This window comes from Pipistrellus hanaki, assembly GCF_964339955.1.
Source record: "Pipistrellus hanaki genome assembly, chromosome: 4".
In the NCBI taxonomy this organism is placed as follows: domain Eukaryota; kingdom Metazoa; phylum Chordata; class Mammalia; order Chiroptera; family Vespertilionidae; genus Pipistrellus; species Pipistrellus hanaki.
The window spans coordinates 90,846,319-90,871,355 of record NC_140506.1 but is presented as its reverse complement, the minus strand read 5'-3'; the positions used below and the strand labels follow the sequence as shown (position 1 = coordinate 90,871,355).

Below are 25,037 nucleotides of genomic sequence, written 5' to 3'. Positions count from 1 at the left end.
GAGCCCCGGAGGCCTCTGTCTCAGGTCCTTTGGCATCTTGGAGTCCAGGAAACTAGACTATAGAATTGTCTTAATCTGAGTCACCAATGGCACTCACCGGCCTTCCCCCTTAAAGAGCTGAAGGGTTTGCCAGCCCAAGTAGCGGAGGCCCTGTCCTGTGCCCCTGCTATTTCTGCTGCTTCCTGGACATAGACCACCTCATCTTTCAGGATTTAGCCGCGATATCACTGGCTCCCAACCCATCTTTCCTCAGGGACTGGGGGCCCAGACAGCCTGTGCTTTCCTGCCAGAGCACCTGTGCCTGAGTTGGCACGGCCAGTACACCCATGTCCCCACAGCCAGAAGCTCATTGAGAGCTGGAACTGGGCCTTGCATCTTTGTATTCCAGTGCTCAGTACGCTGGCATTCAGGAAGCGTCTTGAGTGCCTATGAAAATGATTAAACCTGAAGGATTCCCTCTGGCCTGGCTTTGTTGTCAGATCTAAAAATACTTGCAGAGAACCGGCTATGTGCCCGGCCTTCTGGGGCACACCTGTGGAAGGCACCCTGCTTGGAATGTTAACCCGTCAAAAGTCCAAGGCTGCTGACAGCCGCGCTCTCTTTCTCTGATCATCATTCTGTGCGGCTAGCCGGTTTACATCTTGTGCCTGTGGGGCGTTTTCCTAGACACGTTGGTGGGAGGACCTCTGAGCTCAGAAGACAAAAGATCCTAAGTTAACAGAGCCCCATTCCAACCCCGGCCCCTGCCTGCAGGTGAGCCAGACCAGAGGTTTTCTGCTTGGGAAAGGGATGCAAGGAACTATTGTATTTTGAGTGGCTAATGGGGTTGGGACTCTTTCCTGCTTGGGGCCCCACATCATAGGCTCAGGTGCCACGGGTAAGACCTGATTTGAACTTCTGACAGGTGGCAGGCAGATAGGCCAGCCAACTGGCCTGCGGTGCTGTGACTAATACCTAATGGTTAATGGTTACACCCTTTGTAGCTGGCACGTGCCCTCCATTGTGTGCTACCAGCAAAGGGCCCACTATCAAGTTCCCCGGTAACTGGCTGCCTGCTAGTCACCATGGAATGCCAGTTGCCATTAATATTTGAGAAATTCTTGTGCTCTGTTTCAGGGCTGAGGCAGAGCATGGCCTGCCTTCCTGTCATGTGAAGATGCCTGCTCGGAGGGTCACATGCCTAACAAGCTGGTGAATGTTCCCTGTTGTTATTGTTTAGAATTAAATTTTCCTCTTGGGCCCAAGTGGTTTGGGATTTTTCTGAGTCTCCATTTGTTTCCTTCTCTTGTTTCCTCTTTCCTGGGCACACTAGATACAGTGTGAAACCCCTGGCTCAAAAATCACAGTATAGTAGAAGAGCTGGACTCATAAGCAGGTCATCACAATGGGGTGCCAAGAGTTAAAACAGATTTGGATAAGGAAGGGGAGAGAGCAGCCCGAGTCCCCCTCAGTCCTGCCTGGGAAGTTGGGAAGGGCTGGTGAGGGAGGGGGCATTTGGGCTGAGGCTTGAAGTAGATTGGACCTAAAGGAGAACAGGTGTGTCCTGTCTTTCTTCCCGGCTGAGGACATGCCCTGTTCATGTGTCCCGGGGCTGTTGAACCTGCCGTTGGAGGGCAGGCAGGGCCAGATCCTGAAGGGATGGTTGGGGAACCAGAACATGATTTCAGGTAGAGAGTGGGGCAGAGCGCAGTGGGGGTCAGAGCTGAACATTTTTTTTTTTAATATATTTTATTGATTTTGTACAGAGAGGAAGGGAGAGAGATACAGAGTTAAGAAAAATCGATGAGAGAGAGAGTCATCGATCAGCTGCCTCTTGCACACCCCCTACTGGGGATATGCCCGCAACCAAGGTACATGCCCTTGACCGGAATCGAACCCGGGACCTTTCAGTCCCCAAGCCGATGCTCTATCCATTGAGCCAAACCGGTTTCGGCAGAGCTGAACATTTTGAAGTCATGTAGGGTGTGTGAGGAATGGGAGATATTCAGGAGAGCAATTGGAAGTACAGGACTTGAGTTCACAAGAGGATTCTAGGTTGAGAAAAGGAAGGACTCCTGTAAAGGGGACATTTAAGAGGCAGGCAGAGGAACAGGAGCAGCTACAGCCAGAGAGGTGAGGAGACAGACATGAGGGAAGGGTTTCGGGAGGCCCCAGGGAGCGGAGCCCTGAGAGCACTGGGGTCAGCTGTGTGTGCTTCGGGGAGATAAGGGACCAGAGTGTCAGTTAAATGATCTGACAGCTAGGCAGTGAAGGTGGAAGGGGTGGGACAGGGGTGGGAGACAGATGTAGCCTTCTCTCACCAGGAGTTTGACGGGGAAGGAAAGGAGAGGCGCAGCGGGAGTGGAGTGTCAGGTTCTGTGAGAGGCTGTTTTGGGATCTCTGTAGCAGCAAAGAGGAAGCATTAAAGATGCAGGAGAGTTGGGGTCCCCAGGAGGTGAGATCCAGGACCAAAGGTGGGGGTTCAGATGAAGCGCAGGGTCAGAGAGGAGAAGAAGCGCCTGCCTAGCACCCCATTCTCAGGAGAGAGGGAGGATGTGGAGCTGTAAATTAGTGGGGAGTGAGAGAGGGTGTCTCTGAGGCAGGCTGAGAAGGGCTGCCAGGCCATGAGCAGGGCAGCATGATGTTTCCCTCTACAGCTGGTGCTGGAGCATGGAGAAGCACTCTGCCAGTCTGGCTTCCCCTGAGGGCTTCCCCCCCCCCATTTTTTTTTTTTAATTTAAGGTATTATATGTGTACATATCTTATCATTGCCCCCCCACTCCCATACATGCCCTCCCTCCCCAGAGTTTTGCGTCCATTGGTTATGCTTATTTGCATGCATACAAGTCCTTCAGTTGATCTCTTATCTCCCCCATAGCTCCCTACCCTCCCTGCCGTAATTTGACAGTCTGTTTGTTGTTTTACTGTCTCTGTATCTATCTTTTTGTTCATCAATTGATAATGTTCTTTATTATCCATAAATGAGTGAGATCATGTAGTGTTTTTCTTTCATTGACTGGGTTATTTCACTCAGCATGATGTTCTCCAATTCCATCCAGGTTGCTGCAAACGATAAGAATTCCTTCTTTTTTATGGCAGTATAGTATTCCATTGTGTAGATGTACCATAGTTGTTGTTTTTAAATATATTTTATTGATTCTTTTTTTATAGAGAGGAAGAGAGAGGGATAGAGAGTTAGAAACATCAATGAGAGAGAATCATCAATCAGCTGCCTCTTGCACATCCCCCACTGGGGATGTGCCCACAACCAAGGTACATGCCCCTGACCGGAATCAAACCCGGGACCTTTCAGTCTGCAGGCCGATGCTCTACCCACTGAGCCAAACCGGTTTCGGCTGTATCATAGTTTTTTGATCCAATCATCTGCGGACGGGCACCTAGGCTGTTTCCAAGTCCTAGCTATTGTAAATTGTGCTGTTATGAACTTAGGGGTGCATATATCCTTTTTGATTGGTGTTTCTAGTCTCTTAGGATAGATTCCTAGGAGTGGGATTACTGGGTAAAATGGGAGTTCCATTTTCAGTTTTTTGAGGAAACTCCATACTGTTCTCCACAGTGGTAGCACCAGTCTGCATTCTCACCAGCAGTGCACGAGGGTCCCCTGAGGGTTTTGCCCACAGCTGAGACAGGAGCACAGAGGGGCTTGATTGAACAGGTGTAGGCTGAGCAGGCAAAGACATAAAGCCACAGGGGGCTGGTAGGTGAGGGAGATGGAGTCACGCGGGTGGGAAGAGGGCAACGAAGAGCTCTAGGAAAAGATTAGAAGAGAGTGGGATTGCGATATGCTACCTCTGGGTGCAGCAGTTCTGGGGCTGACCAGGCTGTGGATAAAATGCTAGCAATATAAAGGCTTCTGAAGGTGAGGAGCTTCACACCAGGGCTGCCTACTCAACCCTCAAGCCCTGTGATGGCAGCCAAGGAATGGGAGCCATGAGCTGGAGTGAGAGGAGATTGGGTCCTGGGGACATTCTGGAGAGAGAGGGGCAGAGTCCTGGGGAAATACTAGGAGAGGGGCCAGCAGGGTCCTGGGGAGGTCCTGGAGAGAGGGGGTAGGGCCTGGGGCGAGCTGGCTGCTGTCTGAGCAGGAGGAGGAAGGGTGCATTCTGGGAGCGGATGAGGTAATGGGTTGTTTCCCACAGACAAGTTCCAGAGAAAGATGGGAGGTGGGAGTGAGGTAGGTAAAAAGAGGGCACCAAGGCAGGGGAATGTGGAGGATCAGTGACAGTGCTCACCTCAGTCAGTGAATGTCGCCAGCAGCCATCCATCAAATTGGAAGTTATCCTACAGCTGGGGCCTAGGGTGGGGAGATGAGTGTCCCCCACCTGGGGTTCTAGACAAAGTCCTGAAGCTGTGTCTCAGGGCTACAGCAGATTCCTGGGTTGAGATTGGGCATCTCCCTGGCCTCTCCCCATGACTGGGTGCGAGAACTGGGCCTCTTGTGAGGAAATCAAACTTGTCAGTCTTGAGAGGAAGGTTCCTTTATAACATATCGTAATAGGGGAGGGTCCACATCACTGGAGTGCATTTTGCTCCAGGCCTGTCCCCACCCCTTGGTTGTCCAAGGTGGATGGCTTCAGGAATATTTCCTGATTCCTATCTCCCTCCACCTTCTCCTGCACAGAAACCTCTCCAGCTGTCCCCTGGTCCCTGCCCCCCAAGCTAAGTTACACTCAGCCATCCAGATGTGCATTCCCCTCCTACACACAAGTTGTTTTCCCTCCCCTGTCTTGCTGCCACATTCCCCACCTGCCCCATCACTGGCACTCTGAGCATCTCCTTACCAGGCAATGAACATGCCCTGTAATTGCTGTGTCTTTCCTATCCTCAGACTTCCATACCTGAGGGCTGGAGTGAGGTGCTGTCACCTTTGCATACCTGTCTCCTGATGCCAAGGTGGTGTCGAGGGACTCAGTCATTCTGCTCTGCCCTGGCTTGCTCTGCCTCTACAAGCTCCACCCCACTGGGGATTGATGGTCTCTAAGAAAGAGGGACTACCTTCTAGCCAGCATTGCTTAGTAGTTGAGCATCGATCTATGAACCAAGAGGTCACAGTTAGATTCCCAGTGAGGGTACGTGCCCGGGTTGTGGGCTTGATCCCCAGTGGGGGGCATGCAGGAGGCAGCCGATAGATGATTCTCTCTTATCACTGATGTTTTTATCTCTTCCTCTCCCTTCCTCTCTGAAATTACATATATATATATATATATATATATATATATATATATATACATTAAAGATGTAATATGCAAATGGTTGTTCTGCTGTGAAGCATAACAACCGACCATATAACAACCGATCATGGATCAGCAGGAGGGTGGGGCAGCGAGCTACAAGCTGGCGGTGGAGAGGGGGCAGGGCAGCAAGCTATGGGGGGAAGGGGTAGAGGGGTGAGCTACTGGAGGGCTGCAGCGAGCTACTGGCAAGCTACTGGCACATGAATTCGTGCACGATAGATAGATAGATAGATAGATAGATAGATAGATAGATAGGTTACCTAGAGAACAAATGTTCTGAATTCTGGTCTGGGAAAACTGAGAGGAGTGTGCATTTTTCACATGGAACTCTTCAAGCCAGAACAAAGCACCTTATTGCCCCTCCTTTCTGTCCTTGCCCAGTCAGTCATCTGTCAGGCTGGAGCTGCAGCCTCCTTCCTCTTAGTTCTTTGTTTTCTGGTTCCACTCCTGGGAAACGGATATAAGATTACTCAGACTGGAGAGGAAGAACTGAGACACAGCAGCTGACACCCACAGAGCATCCACCCTGTCCTGTGGTACAGTGACTAAGGCCCAAGCAGGCCGAGCCCTGGGTCCTTCAGCTGTGAGCTGTTCTGGCAGCCAAGCTGGGGTGGTGAGTAGGGCCGAGGTGGGTAGGGGGCAGTAGGAGTGTGTAGGAGTCCTGGGAGTGCCAACCTCACTCTGCACAAGGGTGCCTCTTGCCCAGTGGCACCACTTTTGGTACTTTGGAAGAGTCCTGCTGTGTGTGTGGGGGGGGGACTGTCTTTGAGGTCAACTGGGTGAGAAGTTCAGGAGCCAGCGTGGGCCTCTGGGCAGGACCTTGGGTTCTGCCTCCAAACTAAGCTGCTCTGGCATTTGCTTGAGAGGTACTTTCAACTTCAAAATGGAGTGCTACCTCTGCCCCACCAAAACCCTGCCCCTGGGCCAAAATTCTCTTCAGTGCTTGGGTGCTGCCCCCCACCATGGTCACCTCGTCTGGTAGAATCCAAACCCTGTGCAGTCTCTTGGGTCCACCCCATCTTCTCCATTTTCCCTGGCCAGGCTTGGCTCAGCCTTCCTCATGCCTCCTCTTCTGGACTCTGCCTTCCTTCCTCCTGAACCACCAGGGGGATTTTTCTAAAATGCATGTCACCTGTTGCTTAGACTTTCCTCCAGCTCCTTAATGTGGAGGATGACATCCAGTCTTCTAGTGCAGCTGGCACGAAAGACCACCAGCCCCCCTCTTATCCCATCTTCAGCCACCTGCCTTAGGCTCCCCAGCTTGCTGTGCCCTCTCTCATGCACCCATTCTCTACCTTCCCATTGGACGGTGTACTCCCCATCTTTATGGTACACTTGGGATATCATTGCTCCTTCTGCAGTGCTCATGTGGAGTCAGTGTCCTGCCTTGGTGGTCTCCCAGGGCCCTCCCCAGCCTCACAGCACTTCCTGCTTGGGCTGTGATCATTACTCTCTTGTCCCCAGTGTCCTACCCAGGACCTGGCACAGAAAAGGCAACTCAAATTTATCGTAAATCAATAAAAATTTGGGACAAGTGGGATCATGATGGGTTACTGGCTCCTCTCCCCTCACCCCCAGGAAAGGTATTGTGACTGGAAGGTGTAGTGCCCATGTTGGTTGGTGGTTAAGGTGGAATCGCCCAGGCTTAATGTGAGGGTCTCTGTTTGTCACATGAAAGTAAATTTGTTCTCAAATCCAATTGTTTGGGGAAATCATGTTTCCCCCTTAAGAAGTGATAAACACAGAGGTCTTATGACTCATCAGACCTGGGCTGCAGGTGGTGTTGAGAAGCCAGCCCTGAGCTTGCTGAAGAGGGAGCATGGATGGGGCTGGCTGGCCTGCGGGGGAGAGGCGTCTTAGGCACTGTGGGTTTACTGTGAGTGTTCTGGAGACTGACATATCAGGGATAGTTCTCTCTGTTTGGGGACCCCACAGGTACCTCTCTGTATTCCAGTTTCCTCTTCTATAAGGTGGAGCAAATCCCCACACCATGGGATTGTCCTTAGAATTAGAGATGGAAATGCAAAGCTAAATCGCCTGACAACCAGCAGCTGTAGGATTTGTGTTGGGCAGTCCCTGAAGACAGGGTGGGAGAGGTCCTGATAAGCCCCAACTGCTTGGTCCTGATGTCTCCCACCCCACTGTCCACAGTAAGGTCCTGCCCTCCCTTCTGAATCCACCTTTCCCCCAGCCCTGGTCCTGATCAGAAACCCTTGGAGGGCTGCACGCATAGCAAGTAGGTTCAGGGCGGCGTGGCTCCTCCCACCAGGATGGCCACTTACCTCCTTCTGTGGGCACAGGTTGGGAGTTCTCCGGTGGGGCTGTGGGCCTGCAGCCACTGCAGGGAGCCCCTGATACACTGGGTCTCATCAGAGTCTGATGTGAACTTGCCCTTGGCAGACCCAGGACAGTGTACTGTGGACAGAGGGAGCACTGGTCATCATGACAGGATGGGGAGCTGGACAGAGGGGTCACTGACATAGCAAGATAATATTTTGGGGAAATAGAGGTCACTCATTTCCATGGTTGTTTTTTCTTTTCCTTTTTAAGAAATGTTTGCTTTCCATCAGGTAGCCTGAATTCTCAAAACAAACTCAGTAACTGTGAGGGAAAGGGATGTGAGGGTCAGTGGGAGGGGCTTTCTGGGTGGGAAGCAGCAGCACAGCACAGAAGGGGCGAAGGTCTGTCAGAGTAGCCACAGTGAGAGACTGTGTGGGTCTGTGGGAGAACCTCAGTGGGGGCCTCCGGTGGCTGCACCTCTCTCATGGGAGGGGGTACTCCGGCCCTCTGCAGGATTGATCGAGCATTGGCCCGCCCAAACCCCAGATACCTCAGAGCCAATGCCAGGTCAGGGGACCCCAAGGAGCACTAACTGAGATGCCCTTGGGACATCTGAGCTGCCCTGGCATGTCAGGCTAGGCTGAGTGCTTTCTATAAACAGTCTCAGTCAATCCTGACAATTGGCTTTTAAACATATCCATTGAATCACATCCCTTCGCTGCTTCCCACTCTGAGTCCCTCTGAGCTTATAATAAAATTCAAATCTCTCCCTGTGCATGATCCATGCCGTGGGTATCTCTGCTGCTCGTGTTCTTGCTCACTGTGCTCTGCCCTATTTTCCCCAGAGCACACTAGGCTTGTTCCTGCCTCAGGGCCTTTGCACTTGCTCTTCTCATTGTCCAGAGTGACTTTTTCTCAGCTCTTCTGGCTGCTTCCTTCTCATCACTTAAGCTTAAGCTTGGTGATGGGAGAGGTTTGTCCTAACAACCCTAGCTAAAGTACCCACCACCCTGCAGACAGGCTATGTGGTTGGTGTCCCCGTTATCTGAAATGATCACTGTCTGCAGTTCCTGGATGAGTTGAATTTTTCCCCTTTCCCCAGAAGTGCAGACCAGGCCTAAAGCTGAGGATAAAGACACAAAATACAGGTGACCTTTGAACAACATGGGGATTAAGCGGCCCTCTTGAAGAGAGGATCAGGGGACCCATGGTGCAGTTGAAAATTCACATATAACTTTTGATTTCCCAAAAAACTTTACTAATAGCCTACTGTTGACTAAAAGCCTTATATAGTTAGTTGATTGACACATATTTTTGTATGTTAAATGTATTTATATACTGTATTCTTACAATTAAGTAAGCTAGAGAAAAGAAAGTAGTATTAAGAAAATACATTTAGCTTTAGCTGGTTTGGCTCAGTGGCTAGAGCATCGGCTAGCAGACTAAAGGGTTGGTCCCAGGTTTGATTCCGTTCGAGGGCACATGCCTGGGTTGTGGGCTCGGTCCCCTAGATCTTTCTCATCCTTGATGTTTCTATCTCTCCCTCTCCCTTCCATTCTGAAATCAATAAAAATATATTAATTTCAAAAAAGTAAAAAATAGAGAGCTCTGGGGATCCAAGATGGCTGCGCCCAGGTGAACACCTAGCCGCAGCCGCACACAACAATTTCAATAAAATACAACTAAAATATAAAACGGACATTGCCCAGAACTACAGGAAGGTTGACTGACTGGAAATTCTACAGCGAGAAGCAAGGAGAAAACCAGAAGGAGGCACGGAGGAGCTGGAAAAGCCCAAGGTACGGAGACGTGGCGCGCGGAGAGGACGGAGCCAGAGAGGAGGGGGAGGCAGAGTGCCTGGCGGGCGTTCCCTAGCGGAAAGGAGATAAAACTCCGACTGTGCTGGGCCCCCGACTGCTCTGAACCCCAGTTCTAGGCCAGATCCCGGGGACCCAGGCTCATCCAGAGGGAGCTGGACTGTAAGGCTGAATCCCGGGGGAGCAGCGAAAGGAGGTCCCGGAGGCGCGCACACTGCGCGCAGAGAAGGGACGGTCGGCTGTGCCGCGGGATTGCCCTGACGGGAAGGAGACTGGGGCTCCAGACTGCTCTGAACGCCACCTCCAACTCCACTTCCAACTGAACTGAACCCCAATACCGGGCTCATTGTGGGAGAGCATAGACTGTTTGGCAGCAGGCGAAAATCGAGGGCACCTTTCTCTCAGAGGCTCTGGCAGCGAGTACTGAAGGACCTGATAGGGCGGGGCTGACGGAAGCCAAGGCTGTAGGCTCCACCCTGAAACCCCGCCCCATCTGTAGCTGCGAAATGCGACAACAAAATAGATCACAAACGAAAGAAATGGAGTACAAAAAGCGTCTGGATATAGAGTTCAAATCTACGCTTATAAGGTTTTTCAAGAATTTCCTAGAAAAGATGGATAAGACCTATGAGGATATGAAAAGAGATCAACTAGAATTAATAAGGAGTCATCAAGAAATGATAAGGGATCAACAAGAAATAAAGAATACATTGTCTGAAATAAAAAATATTTTACAGAGTCCTAAAAACAGAAGGGAAGATCGCAAGAATCAAGTCAAAGATTTGGAACATAAAGAGCCAGAAGACACTCCTCCACAGAAGCTAGAAGGCAAGAGAATCCAGAAAATTGAAGATAATGTAAGAAACCTCTGGGACAACTTCAAGCGAACCAACATCAGAATTATGGGGGTCCCAGAAGATGAGAGAGAGCAAGATATCGAAAACATACTGAAAGGAATAGTGACAGAAAACTTCCCCCACCTGGTGAAAGAATTAGACTTACAAATCCAGGAAGCACACAGAACTCCAAACAAAAGGAATCCAAAGAGGACCACACCAAGACATATCATAATTAAAATTCCAAGAGCAAAAGACAAAGAGAGAATATTAAAAGAAGCAAGAGCAAAGAAGGTAGTTACCTATAAAGGAGCACCTATACAATTGTCAGCTGACTTCTCAACAGAAACCATGCAGGCCAGAAGGGAATGGCAAGAAATATTCAAGGTGATGAATAGTAAGAACCTACAGCCAAAGATAATCTATCCAGCAAAGCTATCACTCAGAATCGAAGGTCAGATAAAGAGCTTCACTAATAAAAAAAAAGCTAAAGGAGTTCATCACCACCAAACCAGAATTATATGAATTGCTGAAGGGGGTTCTTTCAGAAGAGAAAGTAAACAAAGATAAAAATTATGAACAACAAATACGTAACTAACAAGTGAATCTAAAAACCAAGGAAATTAAAAAAAAATCTGATGAACAATAGTAACTGTTGAATATAATAGAATCAGAGCTATGGAAGGGGAGTGAACTGACGATTCTTGGGGAAAAGGGGAGAGGGGGGCGTGGGAAGAGACTGAACATAAACTGTGCACCTATGGATGAGGACAATGGGGAGTGGGGAAAGAGCAGAGGGTGGGGTGGGAACCTGGTGGAGGAGAGCAATGGTGGTGGGGGGGAAAGGAACATTTGTAATAATATGAACAATAAAAACTTATTAAAAAAAAAAGTAAAAAATAAATTTGGGATCTTCCTGCAATTTATTTAAAGAAATAATAAAAGCAAAGAAAATACATTTACAATATTGAAAAAAAAACAATCCTTGTATAAGTGGAACTGTGCAGTTGGAAGCTGTATTGTTCAAGGGTCAGAGGTACTTCCCTATATTCCAAGCAGCTGGGGCCAGCCCCCTCCCACCTCAGAGAACTAACCCCCCCCCCCCATTCCTGTGCAGTGAACTTGGGAGTAACCTTTAGGTGAGTGCAGTGTTTACAGTGAGAAACCATTTGTTCCCTTCCTCCCACTCTGAGTCCGAGGGAAAGTGCACCTGCTGGCAGGGCCCTGCTGGCTGCCTGCCCTGCACTGCCTGGGCAGGGGTGCGTGGAAATGAGAGAGGGATGTCCCCACACCCCAGCCAGTGAGCCCCAAGTAAGAGCTGAGCCCCTAGGGTTCATGGGGACTGATGATGGTGAGGCAGATTGTTTGTCAGCTCTGTTTTTTTTTTTTGTTTGTTTGTTTTAAAAATATATTTTATTGATTTTTTACAGAGAGGAAGAGAGAGGGATAGAGAGTTAGAAACATTGATGAGAATCATCAATCAGCTGCCTTTTGCACACCCCCCACTTGGGATGTGCCCGCAACCAAGGTACATGCCCCTGACCAGAATCAAACCTGGAACCTTTCAATCCTCAGGCAGACGCTCTATCCACTGAGCCAAACTGTTTTCGGGAGAGAATCCAAGATGGCTGCACAGGTAAACACCTAACCGCAGCCACACACAACAATTTCAATAAAATACAACTAAAATATAAAATGGACATTACCCAGAACTACAAACCGGTTTCGGCAGTCAGCTCTGTTTTACAGACAGGCACCTGCCTTTCAGGAAAGAGCCATGGCTTGCTTGAGGTTCAGGCAAACAAGTGGCAGAGCTGGACTTTGAAGCCAGGCTTGTCTGACTTGAAACTGGATCATTTCCCATTTGTGCTCCTGCCTCCTTTCTCTCCCTTGACCTTTGTCAGGAGCTGGGGGACTGTGGAGGACAGGTGAAGCCATGTTTGGTGTTGGGGAGCAGGTGGTGTAGACAGTGCTGTATGATGGCTGCATGCTGCAGGTGGAATAACAGGGAGAGAGCATCACTTCAACCCTAAAACTTACGTAAGCTCCAGAGTGTATCTAATGGAATGGTTTTGTTTTTTATCTGTTTCCCACCTCCTGAGTTCCCCATCTCAGTAGCCAGCCTTGAAAATCTAAGTCAGCTGTGAATATGCATGTAAATATAAGAAAAGGCTTTGGCCGAAACCAGTTTGACTCAGTGGTAGAGCGTCGGTCTACAGACTGAAAGGTCCTAGGTTCGATTCCGGTCAAGGGCATGTACCTTGGTTGCGGGCACATCCCCAGTAGGGGGCGTGCAAGAGGCAGCCGATCGATGATTCTCTCTCATTGATGTTTCTAACTCTCTATCTGTCTCTTCCTCTCTGTAAAAAATCAATAAAATATATTTTTTTTAAAAGAAAAAAAAGAAAAGGCTTTGTAGGATATAATATGCGAGCAGTGGTTGATTATCTTAAGTGGAAGAGGGAGTAAGAATTAAGGGAAGAACAGGATTTTACATTTTTACTCTGTAATTGTGTACTCTTTGACTTTTTATGATTATGCATTTGTGTAAAAAGGAACCTAAGAAAACCATCCCGGACCTGGTTTTATAGACGCCTAAGAAGGTCACTGCGAGCCTGTTTGCCCTGCCCCAGAAACAGCATGTTCTCTCTCTGGAGGGAGGCTGTGGTGGAGCCTACGGGGTCCTGGAAGCTCCTCCAGGGTCGCCTGTCTGTGGTCTTTCCTCAGTCCCTCTGAATCCAGTGTGTCTCTGGGCAGCTTTCTGCAACAAACAGAACTGTGGGTCCTGTCTGAAGGAGCTTTGCAAGGTGCAATAATCACTTTTGGAGTTTCCAGTTTAATATTCAACCTGAATCTGAGGCCAGTTGAGTGAGGGTTGGTGCTGTCCTGCCCTGCTCTTGTTCTGTTTATAAACATGTTTATTGCCCCGATAAGGAGCTGGTTCTTTTCACACAAACAGGATGGGCCTGGGGTCCCTCCAGAGGTTCGTGGGCTCAGAGCCTAGAATGAGGATTTAAAGGCTCTGGGTGATTTGCACTTGGAAGACTGCGGAGTGCAGCCTGGGCATGGTCGTGGGTGTGTGAGTGGGCCTGTTGGCCTGGTCTTCAGAACATGGGAAGAAGGAAATATTCACTGCCTTTTTTCCCCCAACAGAGCAAACAAATCAACCCCAATTTGGGTGTTTTTTCTTCTGGGGAAGAAGGTCCCAGCACTGGCAGCAGGCTTCACTGTGGGTGAAGCTTTTCTAGTGGGATATATTAAATGGATGTTGTCAGAAAACTTATTTTAATTAATGTTTTCTGTGGAAAAGCACAGTATCAATGGATATACTGTATATCCAACGGAATTGCAAACAGGGACTTGAACAGATACTTATATACCCATGTTCACAACAGCATTATTTATATTGCCAAAATGTGAAAATGGCCCAAATATCTACCAGCAGGTGAATGGATAAACAAATTATACTCTATTCATATAATGGAATGTTATTTAGCTATAAAAAGGAATGAAAATCTGATGAATGGGGGCAGGGACAGGGATGAACAGGTAGAGCACAGAGGATTTGGGGCAGTTAAAATACTCCATATGATACAGTAATGAGACTATCGATATATGTCATTTTACATGTGTCCAAACACATAGAATGTATAACATCAGGAGTGAGCCCTAACCGGTTTGGCTCAGTGGATAGAGCATCGGCTTGCAGACTGAAGGGTCCCAGGTTCAATTACAGTCAAGGGCATGTACCTTGGTTTCGGGCACATTCCCAGTAGGGGGTGTGCAGGAGGCAACTGATCGATGTTTCTCTCTCATTGATGTTTCTAATTCTCTATCCCTCTCCCTCTCTGTAAAAAAATCAATAAAATATATATATTTTAAAATAACACCAGGAGTGAGCCTTCATTAATCTGTAGATTTGGGATGATTATAATGTGTCAATGTAGGTTCATTAATTATAACAAATGTATTACTCATGGTGGGGAATTTTTTGTTGTTGTTAATCCTGACCTAAGAATATCTTTTTCATTAATTTTTAGAATGGAAGGGAGGGGGAGAGAAAGAGACAGAGACACATTGATGTGAGAGAGACACATAGATTGGTTGCCTGCCGCACACACTGCCCAGGTTCAGGGATTGAGCTTGCAACCAATACATGCCCTTGACCAGAATCAAACCCAGGACCCTTCAGTCCATGGGCTAATGTTCCATTCACTGAGCCAAATGGGCCTGGGCATGGCGGGGGAGGAGGAAGCTATACATATGTGGGGGAAGTGGTATATGGTAAGTCTCTGTATCTTCCTTTTAATTTTGCTGTGACCCTAAAACTGCTTTAAAAAATGAAGTGTTGCCCTAGCCAGTTTTGCTCAGTGGATAGAGCCTATGGACTGAAGGGTCCCGGGTTTGATTCTGGTCAAGGGTACATACCCGGGTTGCGGGCTCCATCCCCAGTAGGGGGTGTGCAGGAGGCAGCCAATCAATGATTCTCTCTCACCATTGATGTTTCTATCTCTCTCTCCCTCTCCCTTCCTCTCTGAAATCAATAAAAATATATTGAAAAACATTTTTTGATGCATGCTATAAACACAGATGAACCTTGAGGACATTATGATCAGTGAATAAGCCAGACACAAAGAACAAATATTGTACTATTCCACTAATATGAGGTATTTAGAATAGTCAGATTTTTAGAGACAGAGATTACAATGGTGGTTGCCAGGTGAAGGGGGAATGAGGAGTTAGCGTTCAGTTTGGGGAGATGAAAAGATTTTGGAAATGGGTGGTGGTGATGTTGCACAAACAACAGTGTGAATGTACTTAATGCTACTGAACTATACACTTGTAAATGGTAAATTTTTATGTATATTTTACCACAAAAAAGTATCGAAGTGCTTTCTTAAGATATCTTCTCACAATACAAGTCTTACACTATAATTCTTTACTTTCCACTCAATGTTCTTACGATATTTTTTGCTTTCTATATTTTCAGATGAATGTTCTAGATTCAAGAGAAACTGGAATGGTCTGGTCATTTACCAGAACTCACTGAAGCAGACCCTTGCGACTTCTCCAGACACTTCCACCTTCACAGGCAGAAAGGTTAGTCTGAGGTACATGGGCAGCTATTGTAAAGGCCAAGGACAGTAGCCTTTAGCAAAAACTGTTAAATTGTGGTATTCCCAACATAGACTTCTGTCTTGCTGTTCACCTGCAGTGACTTATCAGCCAGAGTCTCACATAGCACATTTTCTCCATTTTTAAATGTCTGCCTGAATTTCAATAGTTGCCTCAAATGGAGAGACAGGGTCAAATCCCCCAGTACTTCTGGTTCATTTGCATATAAAAATGTCTAATTTTGCCTTGGCCAGTGTGACTCAGTTGGAGCATTGGCCCACACACTGAGGGGTCTCAGGTTCAATTCCCAGTCAAGGACATGTACCTGAGTTACAGGTTTGATCACCAGCCCCAATCAGGAGGCAACCAATCAATGCGTCTTTCTCAAATAGAGAAATGCTTTTCTCCCCTGCCCCCCACCCCACCCGCTTCACTTCCCCTGCCTAAAAACCAATGGAAAAATATCCTCGGGCCCTGGCTGGTTTGGCTCAGTGGATAGAGCGTCGGCCTGCAGACTGAAGGGTCCTGGGTTTGATTTTAGTCAAAGGCACATGCCCAGGTTGTGGGCTTGATCCCCAGTAGGGGGCGTGTAGGAGGCAGCTGGTCAATGATTCTCTCATCATTGATGTTTCTATCTCTCTCTCCCTCTCCCTTCCTCTCTGAAGTCAATAGAAAATAAAAAATAGTGATATATATATTATATATATATATCTCCTTGGGTGAGGATTAACAAACAAACAAGAAGTCTAATTTTGAAGCTGTAACAGCTTTATTTATTTCTCAGCCCTGATGTCTACTCCTCACTAGTATTTCTCCTCTGGAGTACCTGCCTAAAACCTAGCTAGCATGTTTAGAAGGGTAAGAGCTGGCCTCTGAATTCTAACCCAGGGGCGGTGGGGCAGAGTAGGGTGTGCCTTCCTCCTGATACACAGCTGGTTAAAGGCCTGAAACCCTTGAGAACTGAATGAAACAAAGCATATCTTGACTTAAATAGGTCCCCTTAACCCGTGGACCCTTCCATAAGGCCGCAGGCCGCAGGACGGTGGTGTGTGGGAGCCTGATAGGCCTGGGACCCCTCACTGAGAGTTGTTGTCGGGCTCTCTTTTGAAGCCCTTCCAGGAACTTGTTTCTATTCTCTTTTTTTTTTTTTAATATATTTTATTAATTTTTTTATAGAGAGAAAGGGGGAGAGATAGAGAGCTTGAAACATCGATGAGAGAGAAACATCGACCAGCTGCCTCTTGCACACCCCCTACCGGGGATGTGCCCGCAACCAAGGTACATGCCCTTGACCGGAATCGAACCCGTAGACCGACGCTCTACCACTGAGCCAAACCGGTTTCGGCTGTTTCTAGCCTCTTGATATTTATAATATGTGTGACCTATTACAGTAACTTAATAAGCTCCATGAAAAGATGTTATACTCCAGAGTTTATAGTGAATCCTCAGAATACCCACCTATCTTAAATGGAGCCGTTGTAATACTTTATACAGTCAAACAAAAACATATTCTCTAAAATAAGAACCTTTATACACATGTATTACGAATGTTTTTTAATCCTACAAGGCATGGGGTGGCAAACAGGTTAGCAGAAAAGCCTCCACAAGTGGCTGGAGGATTTAGCTGCTCTTTGCCCCTTCCTGGCAGCCCAGGGCCCTCCCACCAGGTGCAGCCTGCAGTATGGACTGCCACGGGTACAACTGCTTTGTGGACAGAGACAAGATGGACTCTGCCATCGAGGACCTGGGACCCAAGGAGCTGAGCTGCACTGAGCTGCAAGACCTGAAGCAGCTGGCCCGCCAGGGTTACTGGGCCAACAGCCACGCTCTGCGGGGGAAGGTGTACCAGCGCCTGATCCGGGACATCCCCTGCCGCACGGTCACGCCCGATGCCAGCGTGTACAGTGACATTGTGGGCAAGATCGTGGGCAAGCACAGCAGCAGCACCCTGCCCTTGCCTGAGTTTGTCGACAACACGCAAGTGCCCAGCTACTGCCTGAACACACGGGGCGAGGGTGCCGTGCGGAAGATCCTGCTGTGCATCGCCAACCAGTTCCCCGACATCTCCTTCTGCCCCGCTCTGCCCGCGGTGGTGGCCCTGCTGCTGCACTACAGCATCGACGAGGCCGAGTGCTTCGAGAAGACCTGCCGCATCCTGGCTTGCAATGACCCCAGCAAGAGGCTGATCGACCAGAGCTTTCTGGCCTTTGAGTCTTCCTGCATGACCTTTGGGGACCTGGTGAACAAGTACTGTCAGGCAGCCCACAAGCTGATGGTGGCCGTGTCGGAGGACGTCCTGCAGGTCTACGCGGACTGGCAGCGCTGGCTGTTCGGGGAGCTTCCCCTCAGCTACTTCGCGCGTGTCTTCGATGTCTTCCTAGTGGAAGGTTACAAGGTGTTGTACCGCGTTGCACTGGCAATCCTCAAGTTCTTCCACAAGGTGAGAGCCGGACAGCCACTGGAGTCGGATAACGTGAAGCAGGACATCCGCGCTTTCGTCAGGGACATCGCCAAGACCGTGTCTCCTGAGAAGCTGCTGGAGAAAGCGTTCGCCATCCGCCTCTTCTCTCGGAAGGAGATTCAGCTTCTGCATATGGCCAACGAGAAAGCTCTGAAGCAGAAGGGCATCACAGTCAAGCAGAAGAGGTAGGCTGGCCTCCGGGCAGGCTGCGAGGGGCCCACGTGGGGTGGGGCTTTGGTGCCATACATCCTGGGGACTTGGGCATGAGCTTGTCCTGCCAGCCTCTTGGTCTGCCTACTGCCAGCCAGCCATCTGTACATGGATAGGAAAAGAGAGAGGACTTTCCTGGGAATAGCCATGGGCTGCTGAGGCAGCTGTGGGGACGAAAGGCACAGGTGACTGTCCTCAGGCCTGCGCCCGTGGTGGAGATGAAAGCTGGGTGCTGACCATGTGGTCAGAAGACCAAAGAGTGGGCCAGACTGGCTGCCTCTGGTCTTTTTGTTTTTGTTTTTGCCTCTGGTCATTTCACAGCAGCCCCTCTTCTACCCCTCCAGCTCTGGGCTCACTTGCTGCTGGACATGCCCCCTGCCCTGAACTCAGACCCCTGGGGAGCAGAGATGGGAAGGGCCCAGGGTGTCCTGATACTGTCTCGGTGGCAGATGACATGACTGTCGGTGTGAAGGCCTTTCTTCTAGGCCAAAGGCAGGCATGTCCTAGACTTCAGTACTTGCTACTAACCTCTCCTTGTCTGTTTTATTTTTCTTCCTCTTCTCCATGTCCGTTGCTTCCTCCTGTTTTTCAGTGTTTCACTTTCTAAAAGGTAGGTCTGGAAACCACATCTCCATGCCTGGATTCTCACTGTCTTCTGGCCTGGCTATCCCGGGGCCTGGCTGCTTGTGCTGGCTCTCAGGGCTTGCTTCAGAAGTGCTGCCTTGGAGCCTGGCTGGTGTTTGTTCTTTTGTCTGTCTGTCTGTCTGTCTGCTCAGCTGTGCTCTCTGCTCGTGCTTGGCTGGCCTTGAGCAGTGTCTTGCTAGAGCTGACTCACCTTCTGTCCCATTTCTTAGAGAAAAGGTGCTTTTGTCCTGTCTGGGCTGGGCGCTCTCCCCGCTTAGTAAGGAGGGATGGGAGTGGGGCTCCCGGGGACAGCTCCACCCTGTGTCTTCCTGAGGGTACCTTGGACCAGGCTGCACAGGTGAGAAGTTCCCTCCAGGCTTAGCTTCCAAGAGATCCAATGCACGCCCTCAGGGTAGGGGGTATGGGCAGGCCTGGGGTTGCAGGTGAGCTCTGAATCCCTCCTGGCTCTCCCCAGGCAGTTTGTGCACCTGGCTGTTCACGCGGAGAACTTTCACTCGGAGATTGTCAGTGTGAAGGAGATGAGAGATATCTGGTCCTGGATCCCTGAGCGATTCGCCCTCTGTCAGCCCCTCCTGCTCTTCTCCTCACTGCAGCATGGGTACAGCCTGAGTAGGTAATGCTGGGAGACTGGGGAGGTGGGCCTGCCCTCCGGGGCCCCAAGGCATGGACTCTAAGGGTCAGGTGCTGGGGGGGCAGAGGGAGTGGTGAAGTTGTCCAGCTTCTGGTTCTCTCTGTGCTTCCAGGAAGTCACACTGACAATGGGCCTGTGAGCCTTGGCACCTGGTGAGGCCCTGCCTCTTCTCGGGGCCCTGGAATTGGGAAGCCCTTTTCTGGGCTTCTCTCACTCCCAGGCCACCCAAATTCAGGGGTCGGTCATTACCATACACGCCACAGCTCCACGTCTTCCTGTAGGCATTGTGATGACACGGGAGCTTACAGAACTATAAGACAGGACGACTCAAGGCAGCAGGCTGTGCGGTTCAGTTCTCCCCACCCCCACCCTGTCAGTCCACAGCCAGGAACAGGTTGGCCCTGTGGGGCTGGGGCGGTGCTGGCCTCCCAGGGCACACTGCCTCCCTGGCAGCTCCGTCAGGGTCAGCACTCCCTTGAGCCTCAGACGCTCTGGCTTGGGTCACAGGTGACCCAACAGACGCAGCACAGGCAGAGTTGGCCCAGCCCACGTGGCGGGGACTGTCTGTAGCCCCATGAGCATTTAGGCACAGTCAGGGCTACATTTAGGGACGGCTAAATGGAGCTGCCAGGGCTGCCGGCCAAGCGCTGGGCGCCTGGAGCCACCACAGAGGCAACCTCAGGCTTCCTCCATGCTTCCCAGCGCCAGCAGGCTCCCACATGCTTGGACTCTGAGCTTTTTTAGAGCAGGGACCTGTTCCTCTCGTTTTTGCTTCTCCGAAGCACCTGGCACACAGCTCTTCCTGCTGGGGGTATTTGCCATGCTTCACACCGGGGCAGACAGTCCTCCAGGCCCAGGGGAGCTCCATCTTGACTTAGAAGAGTGCCCAGTCCAGAGTGTTGCTAGGTCCTTGGCCACAGTGCCTGGTCCCCAGGGGACAAGGAAATGCAGTCCCTAGGCCCGTCCGCCCCTAGCCGTTCAGGTTGCTCAGACGCTGTGAGTGCTGGTCAGCAGAAGCTGGCTAGAGGTGGTACAGGGAGGGGGTTCAGGAGAACTGCTTCCCATCGGGACTGGCACGTGTGGTCTCTTCCCCCAGGTTCTATTTCCAGTGTGAAGGACACGAGCCCACCCTCCTGCTCATTAAGACCACACAAAAGGAGGTGAGCAGGGACCAGAGGGAGCCTGGGGTTCTGGCCTCTGAATTTGGGGACTCTGAGCTCTTGTGCCCCTACAGCCTCCACCCAGCATTCCTGCTCTTAGGGGCACAGAGCAGAGCCACCCTCCACAACGAAGTGAATCCAGCCTCCCTCTCTGACCCCCAAGTACCCAGGGCCTCCTCGTTTCCCCTGAGGGTCCAGGCCCTGCTGAAACAGCCTGGCTACTTAGGAGGACACTGCAGCAATGCTTAGTAAGTGAGGCCCGGCTCCTCCCCCCGCAGTGGGCCTCCGCCTGCCTCCACCCCCAACAGGGCCCTTTCTGCTACAGTGCCTGCCCCTGGAAAGTTACCAGGATAGGGAGGTCAGCGCTCATGTGCCCCCATCCCGGGGGTGTCTGCCAGTGGTAGAGGCTTTTTTTATTTTTAAACATTTCACTTGAGGTTTTTGTTTTATATATATATGTATAATGCTTTTATTGATTTCAGAGAAGAAGAGAGGGAGAGAGAGAGAGAAGCATTAATGATGGCAGAGAATCATTGATTGGCTGCCTCCTGCACACCCCCTACAGGGGATTGAGCCCCCAATCCAAGCATGTGCCCTTGACTGGAATTGAACCTGAGACCCTTTGGTCCGCAGGCTGACGCTCTATCCACTGACCCAAACCGGCTAGGGCAGTAGAAGCTTCTTGTTCAAGTGTCTCCCAAACCTGCACCCATGGGAGTTTTAGGTTCTTCTTCCCATTCCAGACTTTGTGTCTGGGTTTCCAGGAGGAACCTGGGCATCTATATCGTAGCAGGTGACTGATTGTCAGACACCTGGGGAAGACTCTGCAGCCACTAGGGGACTTGACTTTAATGGTGAAACCAAGCGCTTTGCTGGCCGACGGGGTTGGAGGATGTTGGTGAGCAGGCGTACTTCCTGGAAGCTCTCATCTGAGGGGCCTGCTTGGGGCTGATGCCCAACATCAGAGTGTGGACATGGGGCTCTTTCCATGCTTGAGGGCCAAGGAGGGAAACAAAGTGAAAATATCCCAAACGAGCTGATGACAGCCGCCCCCTCACCCCACTGTCACTGCTAGCCCCACGCCCTCCGAACTCTGGCTTCCCACACCTCCTCACCTTCTGCAGCTCTTGCCCTCAAGTGGGATTGGAGGGTTCAGTGGCAACAAGCCCCTCAGCAGGCCTTGAGCAGAGGCATGCTCCTGCAGGCCAGCAGGATGCAGCCTCACCTGGGCCTTTCTCCCCAGGTGTGTGGAGCTTACCTGTCAACAGACTGGAGCGAGAGGAATAAGTTTGGAGGCAAACTGTGCTTCTTTGGGACCGGAGAATGCTTTGTGTTTAGGGTGAGTGGGTTCCCCGTAGGTGCTCTAAGATCAACAGGCCCAGCACCCTATCCCCCTGCTCACATGACCCTGGTATTGCAGTTACCCTATAGGATAACCTCCCCGTTTTCCTCTGGTTTGTGATCATTAGACCATGAGATCCATGAGAGCAGGCGGGCCCTTTCCTGCCTTGTGTGGCACTGTCTCTCAGCCCTGGCAGGCGGCCTCGTGCACAGAGCTCTTCAGTGAAGATCTGTGGGAGGAAAGTGGCCAGAGGGCCCTGCAGGGCAGTGTGCCAGCTCCTCATACTGCCCTTTCATCTTCAGCTGCAGCCGGAGGTCCAGCGCTACGAGTGGGTGGTCATCAAACACCCAGAGCTGACTAAGCCGATGTCCTCGGAGAGCACTGCCACTGCGTCCCGGCACTGCCACGGCATGTCCTTGTCCTCATCCTCAGAACCTGCTGACCGCCTCTCGCCGTTCCTGGCCACTCGGCACTTCAATCTGCCCTCCAAGACTGAGTCCATGTTCATGGCTGGGGGCTGTGACTGCCTCATCATCGGTGGGTATCTCCCTTCACCTCAGGCTGTCTCACTTGGCCTTGGAGAAGGGGACAGGGGCATGGGTGGCCAGAGCCCCTGGGTCGGTCATTGCTAACTCAGGAGGACAGGCAGAGCCCCCGTGGTGTCAGAGGAAGAAAGAGGCAGGAGGAGCGGGAGTAGGGGCAGGTGTTCTGGGTAAACCAGCTGGGAAGTGGGCTCTGGCCTAGAGTTTGAACCCGGGCTGAGGGCTAACAGGCTTTTGGAGGGTTGAAGGTCGGCCCTGTGGTTTTAGGCCTCTAGGAAGCCTGGGGCAGGGACGAGTGGAGATGCTCAGGGGCAGGAGAAGAGCACCTCCAGGGCAGTACCAGACCGGGGCAGCCACTGACTGAGCGTCCTGCAGGTGGAGGGGGCGGCCAGGCGCTCTACATCGACGGGGACCTGAATCGGGGCCGCACGGGCCACTGCGACACTTTCAACAACCAGCCCCTCTGCTCCGAGAACTTCCTCATCGCTGCCGTGGAGGCCTGGGGCTTCCAGGACCCCGACACCTGCTGACCGGCCTGTGCTGATGGTGACTGAGCTGCCGTGGGGGTGGGGGTGGGGGGTGGCCGGCTCTCTCTTTAGGGAAGAGGCAGTTAGTGAAGATACCCTCACCACATGCATAGGCAGCATTGGGGTGCAGCTGGGCCCTGATGCTGGGCTAGACAGGACCTGCCCCCACCTTGGTCTCAGCCCTGGCTCTCCTCTGAGGGGCCATCCTGTGCCTAAGGCCTAGCAGGGACTATCACTTGCAGCCCCTGATCCTTAATCCCTTCACGGTGGAGACAGGACTGGAAAGGCAAAAGGAACCAGCTGCCAAGTGTGGGTCTGTGGCACCCCCTGCTGGTGCCTCTTTGCATGGCTTCTGTGCAAGGCTCTGCAGCCTCCTGCCTGCCTTGCTGCTGTGGTTCTCCAGAGGCGTGTTGGTCCTGAGAAGACACAGGTGCCCTGGGGACTTTCTTTTTTTTTTTTTTCTTTCTTTTTTTTTATATATTTTATTGACTTTACAGAGAGGAAGAGAGAGGGATAGAGAGTTAGAAACATCGATGAGAGAGAATCATCGATTAGCCACCTCTTATACACTACCCACTGGGGATGTGCCCACAACCAAGGCACACGCCCCTGACCGGAATCGAATCCAGGACCTTTCAGTCCGCAGGCTGGCACTATCCACTGAGCCAAACCTGTTTCGGCACCTGGGACTTTCTTGGCAGGAGCATCTGCCTCGGGCTTCTAATCCAGTTTCCTCCTTCCCATGCTGGCCTCCTGGGGCTGCCTCTTGGACAGTTAACCACAAGGTTGGGGAAGAGATTGGGGAAGGCGGGATCTGTGCTGAGCTCTGGGCTCCTCCCAAAGGAGGGCTAAGGGCCAGTGGGATGAAGGACCAGAATGGACATCATATGTTCTTATGTTTCTGCAGAGTCGGAAGCTTCCTCTGGGCCTCGCTGTGAACTCACACTCGAGAGGCCTCCCAAGATGGCTAGGGGAGGGCCTCTGACCTCAAACCAGCCAGCTCCCTTTCAGGGGCCTGCCTGGAGAAGCCTGAACCCACAGAGCCTCCTCCAGGTCTCCTCCTCACCGTCAGAGCCTCCTAAGCTCTCCTGCCGTCTCTGTGGTGGCCCCATTTCTCCTCCACGTCGCTGCAGTGACCTGGTTCCCAGGATCCCGTCCGGACTCCTCATCATGTCGTGCTTGTCTCATCCAGTCCTCCCCGCAAGTCCGTGTACCAGGTCTGCACCCTCCTTAGCTCCCTGCCCACACGGCACCTTCAGTGCAAGCCCCTCTGCATGGCACGTGTGTTCCCTCTGTGTTCCCCTCGCAGCACTGTGACCGGCTACATAGTGTGATGTAGCTCCACCTTCCTCTTCCACCTTGCCCTGCCTGGTTCTGCACTGGACTCGTGCACAGTAGGTGCCAAGGAAAGCTTGACCAATGAACACTGCAAGGAGCAGCCCTCTTGCCCTATGACCTCCCTCAGCTGGTCCTGAGGGCCTGGGCACCCAGGAGGGAAGAGGGGAGAAGCAGACACCCAAGTGGCTGTGCTGCAGGTGCCAAGGATTACTGCCCTCCTGCCAGTCCCCCACCCCCAGCCTTCGTACATACCACATCCCTGCCCATCTGTATACTGTGCTTGCTCTTCTTGTGGTGTCCACCTCCTCACACTCCTCTGAGCTAGACCTCAGTGGGCTGAAGAAAGGACCAGGAACCCTGTGTGGCTTTGGACAAGCCAGTGAGCTTATTTGGAATTCAGTTTCTCCAACTCTGAAATGGGATCATCCTGCTCTGTGTCCCTTCAGGACTCTTGAAAGGCTGAGGGGAAAGGTGCTGGAAGCAGTGTCACTGCTTACCCACCACCCCAGGTCGCTGCAGCCCTCGCCCCTCCCCCTTCCTCTTAGCCCCTACAGCCCTCGCTTGTATTTTGGTGTTATTAAACACGGTCTCATTACATAGTCCAAGTTTGGTCTCTTCAACCGGAGGGACCTCCAGGGGCTCTCCCCTCCAGGCTTATCACCAAATGGGACTCGGAGGCTCTACCCCACTGTGCTTGTCAGTGCTTTATCGCCAGAATGGAATGTTGAAGGCCTTTTAAAAACAGCTTTTCAGAAGCAGCTAAAAGTTTTTGTTGTTGGGTTAATCTTCACCTGAGGATATTTTTTTCATTGATTTTTAGAGAGAGTGGAAGGGAAGGGGAGAGACAGAGAAAGATCGATGTGAGAGAGATACATCAATTGGTTGTCTCTCACATGCAC

At 51.0% G+C, this 25,037-nt stretch overlaps 1 protein-coding gene across 4 annotated transcripts in view; it reads left to right on the top strand.

The window, feature by feature from the left end:
* The window catches only part of TBC1D24 (TBC1 domain family member 24), a 30,473-nt gene extending 5,730 nt beyond the window's left edge, over nucleotides 1-24,743 (top strand). For 2 of the 4 annotated variants that reach the window (XM_084882327.1, XM_084882328.1), the window contains exons 2-10: nucleotides 15,158-15,267; nucleotides 16,931-17,928; nucleotides 18,546-18,563; nucleotides 19,053-19,211; nucleotides 20,326-20,389; nucleotides 21,633-21,728; nucleotides 22,034-22,268; nucleotides 22,649-22,819; nucleotides 23,708-24,743. In XM_084882327.1, coding sequence (XP_084738453.1) covers nucleotides 16,964-17,928; nucleotides 18,546-18,563; nucleotides 19,053-19,211; nucleotides 20,326-20,389; nucleotides 21,633-21,728; nucleotides 22,034-22,268; nucleotides 22,649-22,803 — 1,692 coding nt within the window. In that variant the 5' untranslated portion in view covers nucleotides 15,158-15,267; nucleotides 16,931-16,963 and the 3' untranslated portion in view covers nucleotides 22,804-22,819; nucleotides 23,708-24,743. The remainder of the gene's footprint in view (nucleotides 1-15,157; nucleotides 15,268-16,930; nucleotides 17,929-18,545; nucleotides 18,564-19,052; nucleotides 19,212-20,325; nucleotides 20,390-21,632; nucleotides 21,729-22,033; nucleotides 22,269-22,648; nucleotides 22,820-23,707) is intronic. The other 2 variants (XM_084882329.1, XM_084882330.1) reach the window with 2 other exon arrangements.
* The last annotated feature ends 294 nt before the right edge of the window (nucleotides 24,744-25,037 follow it).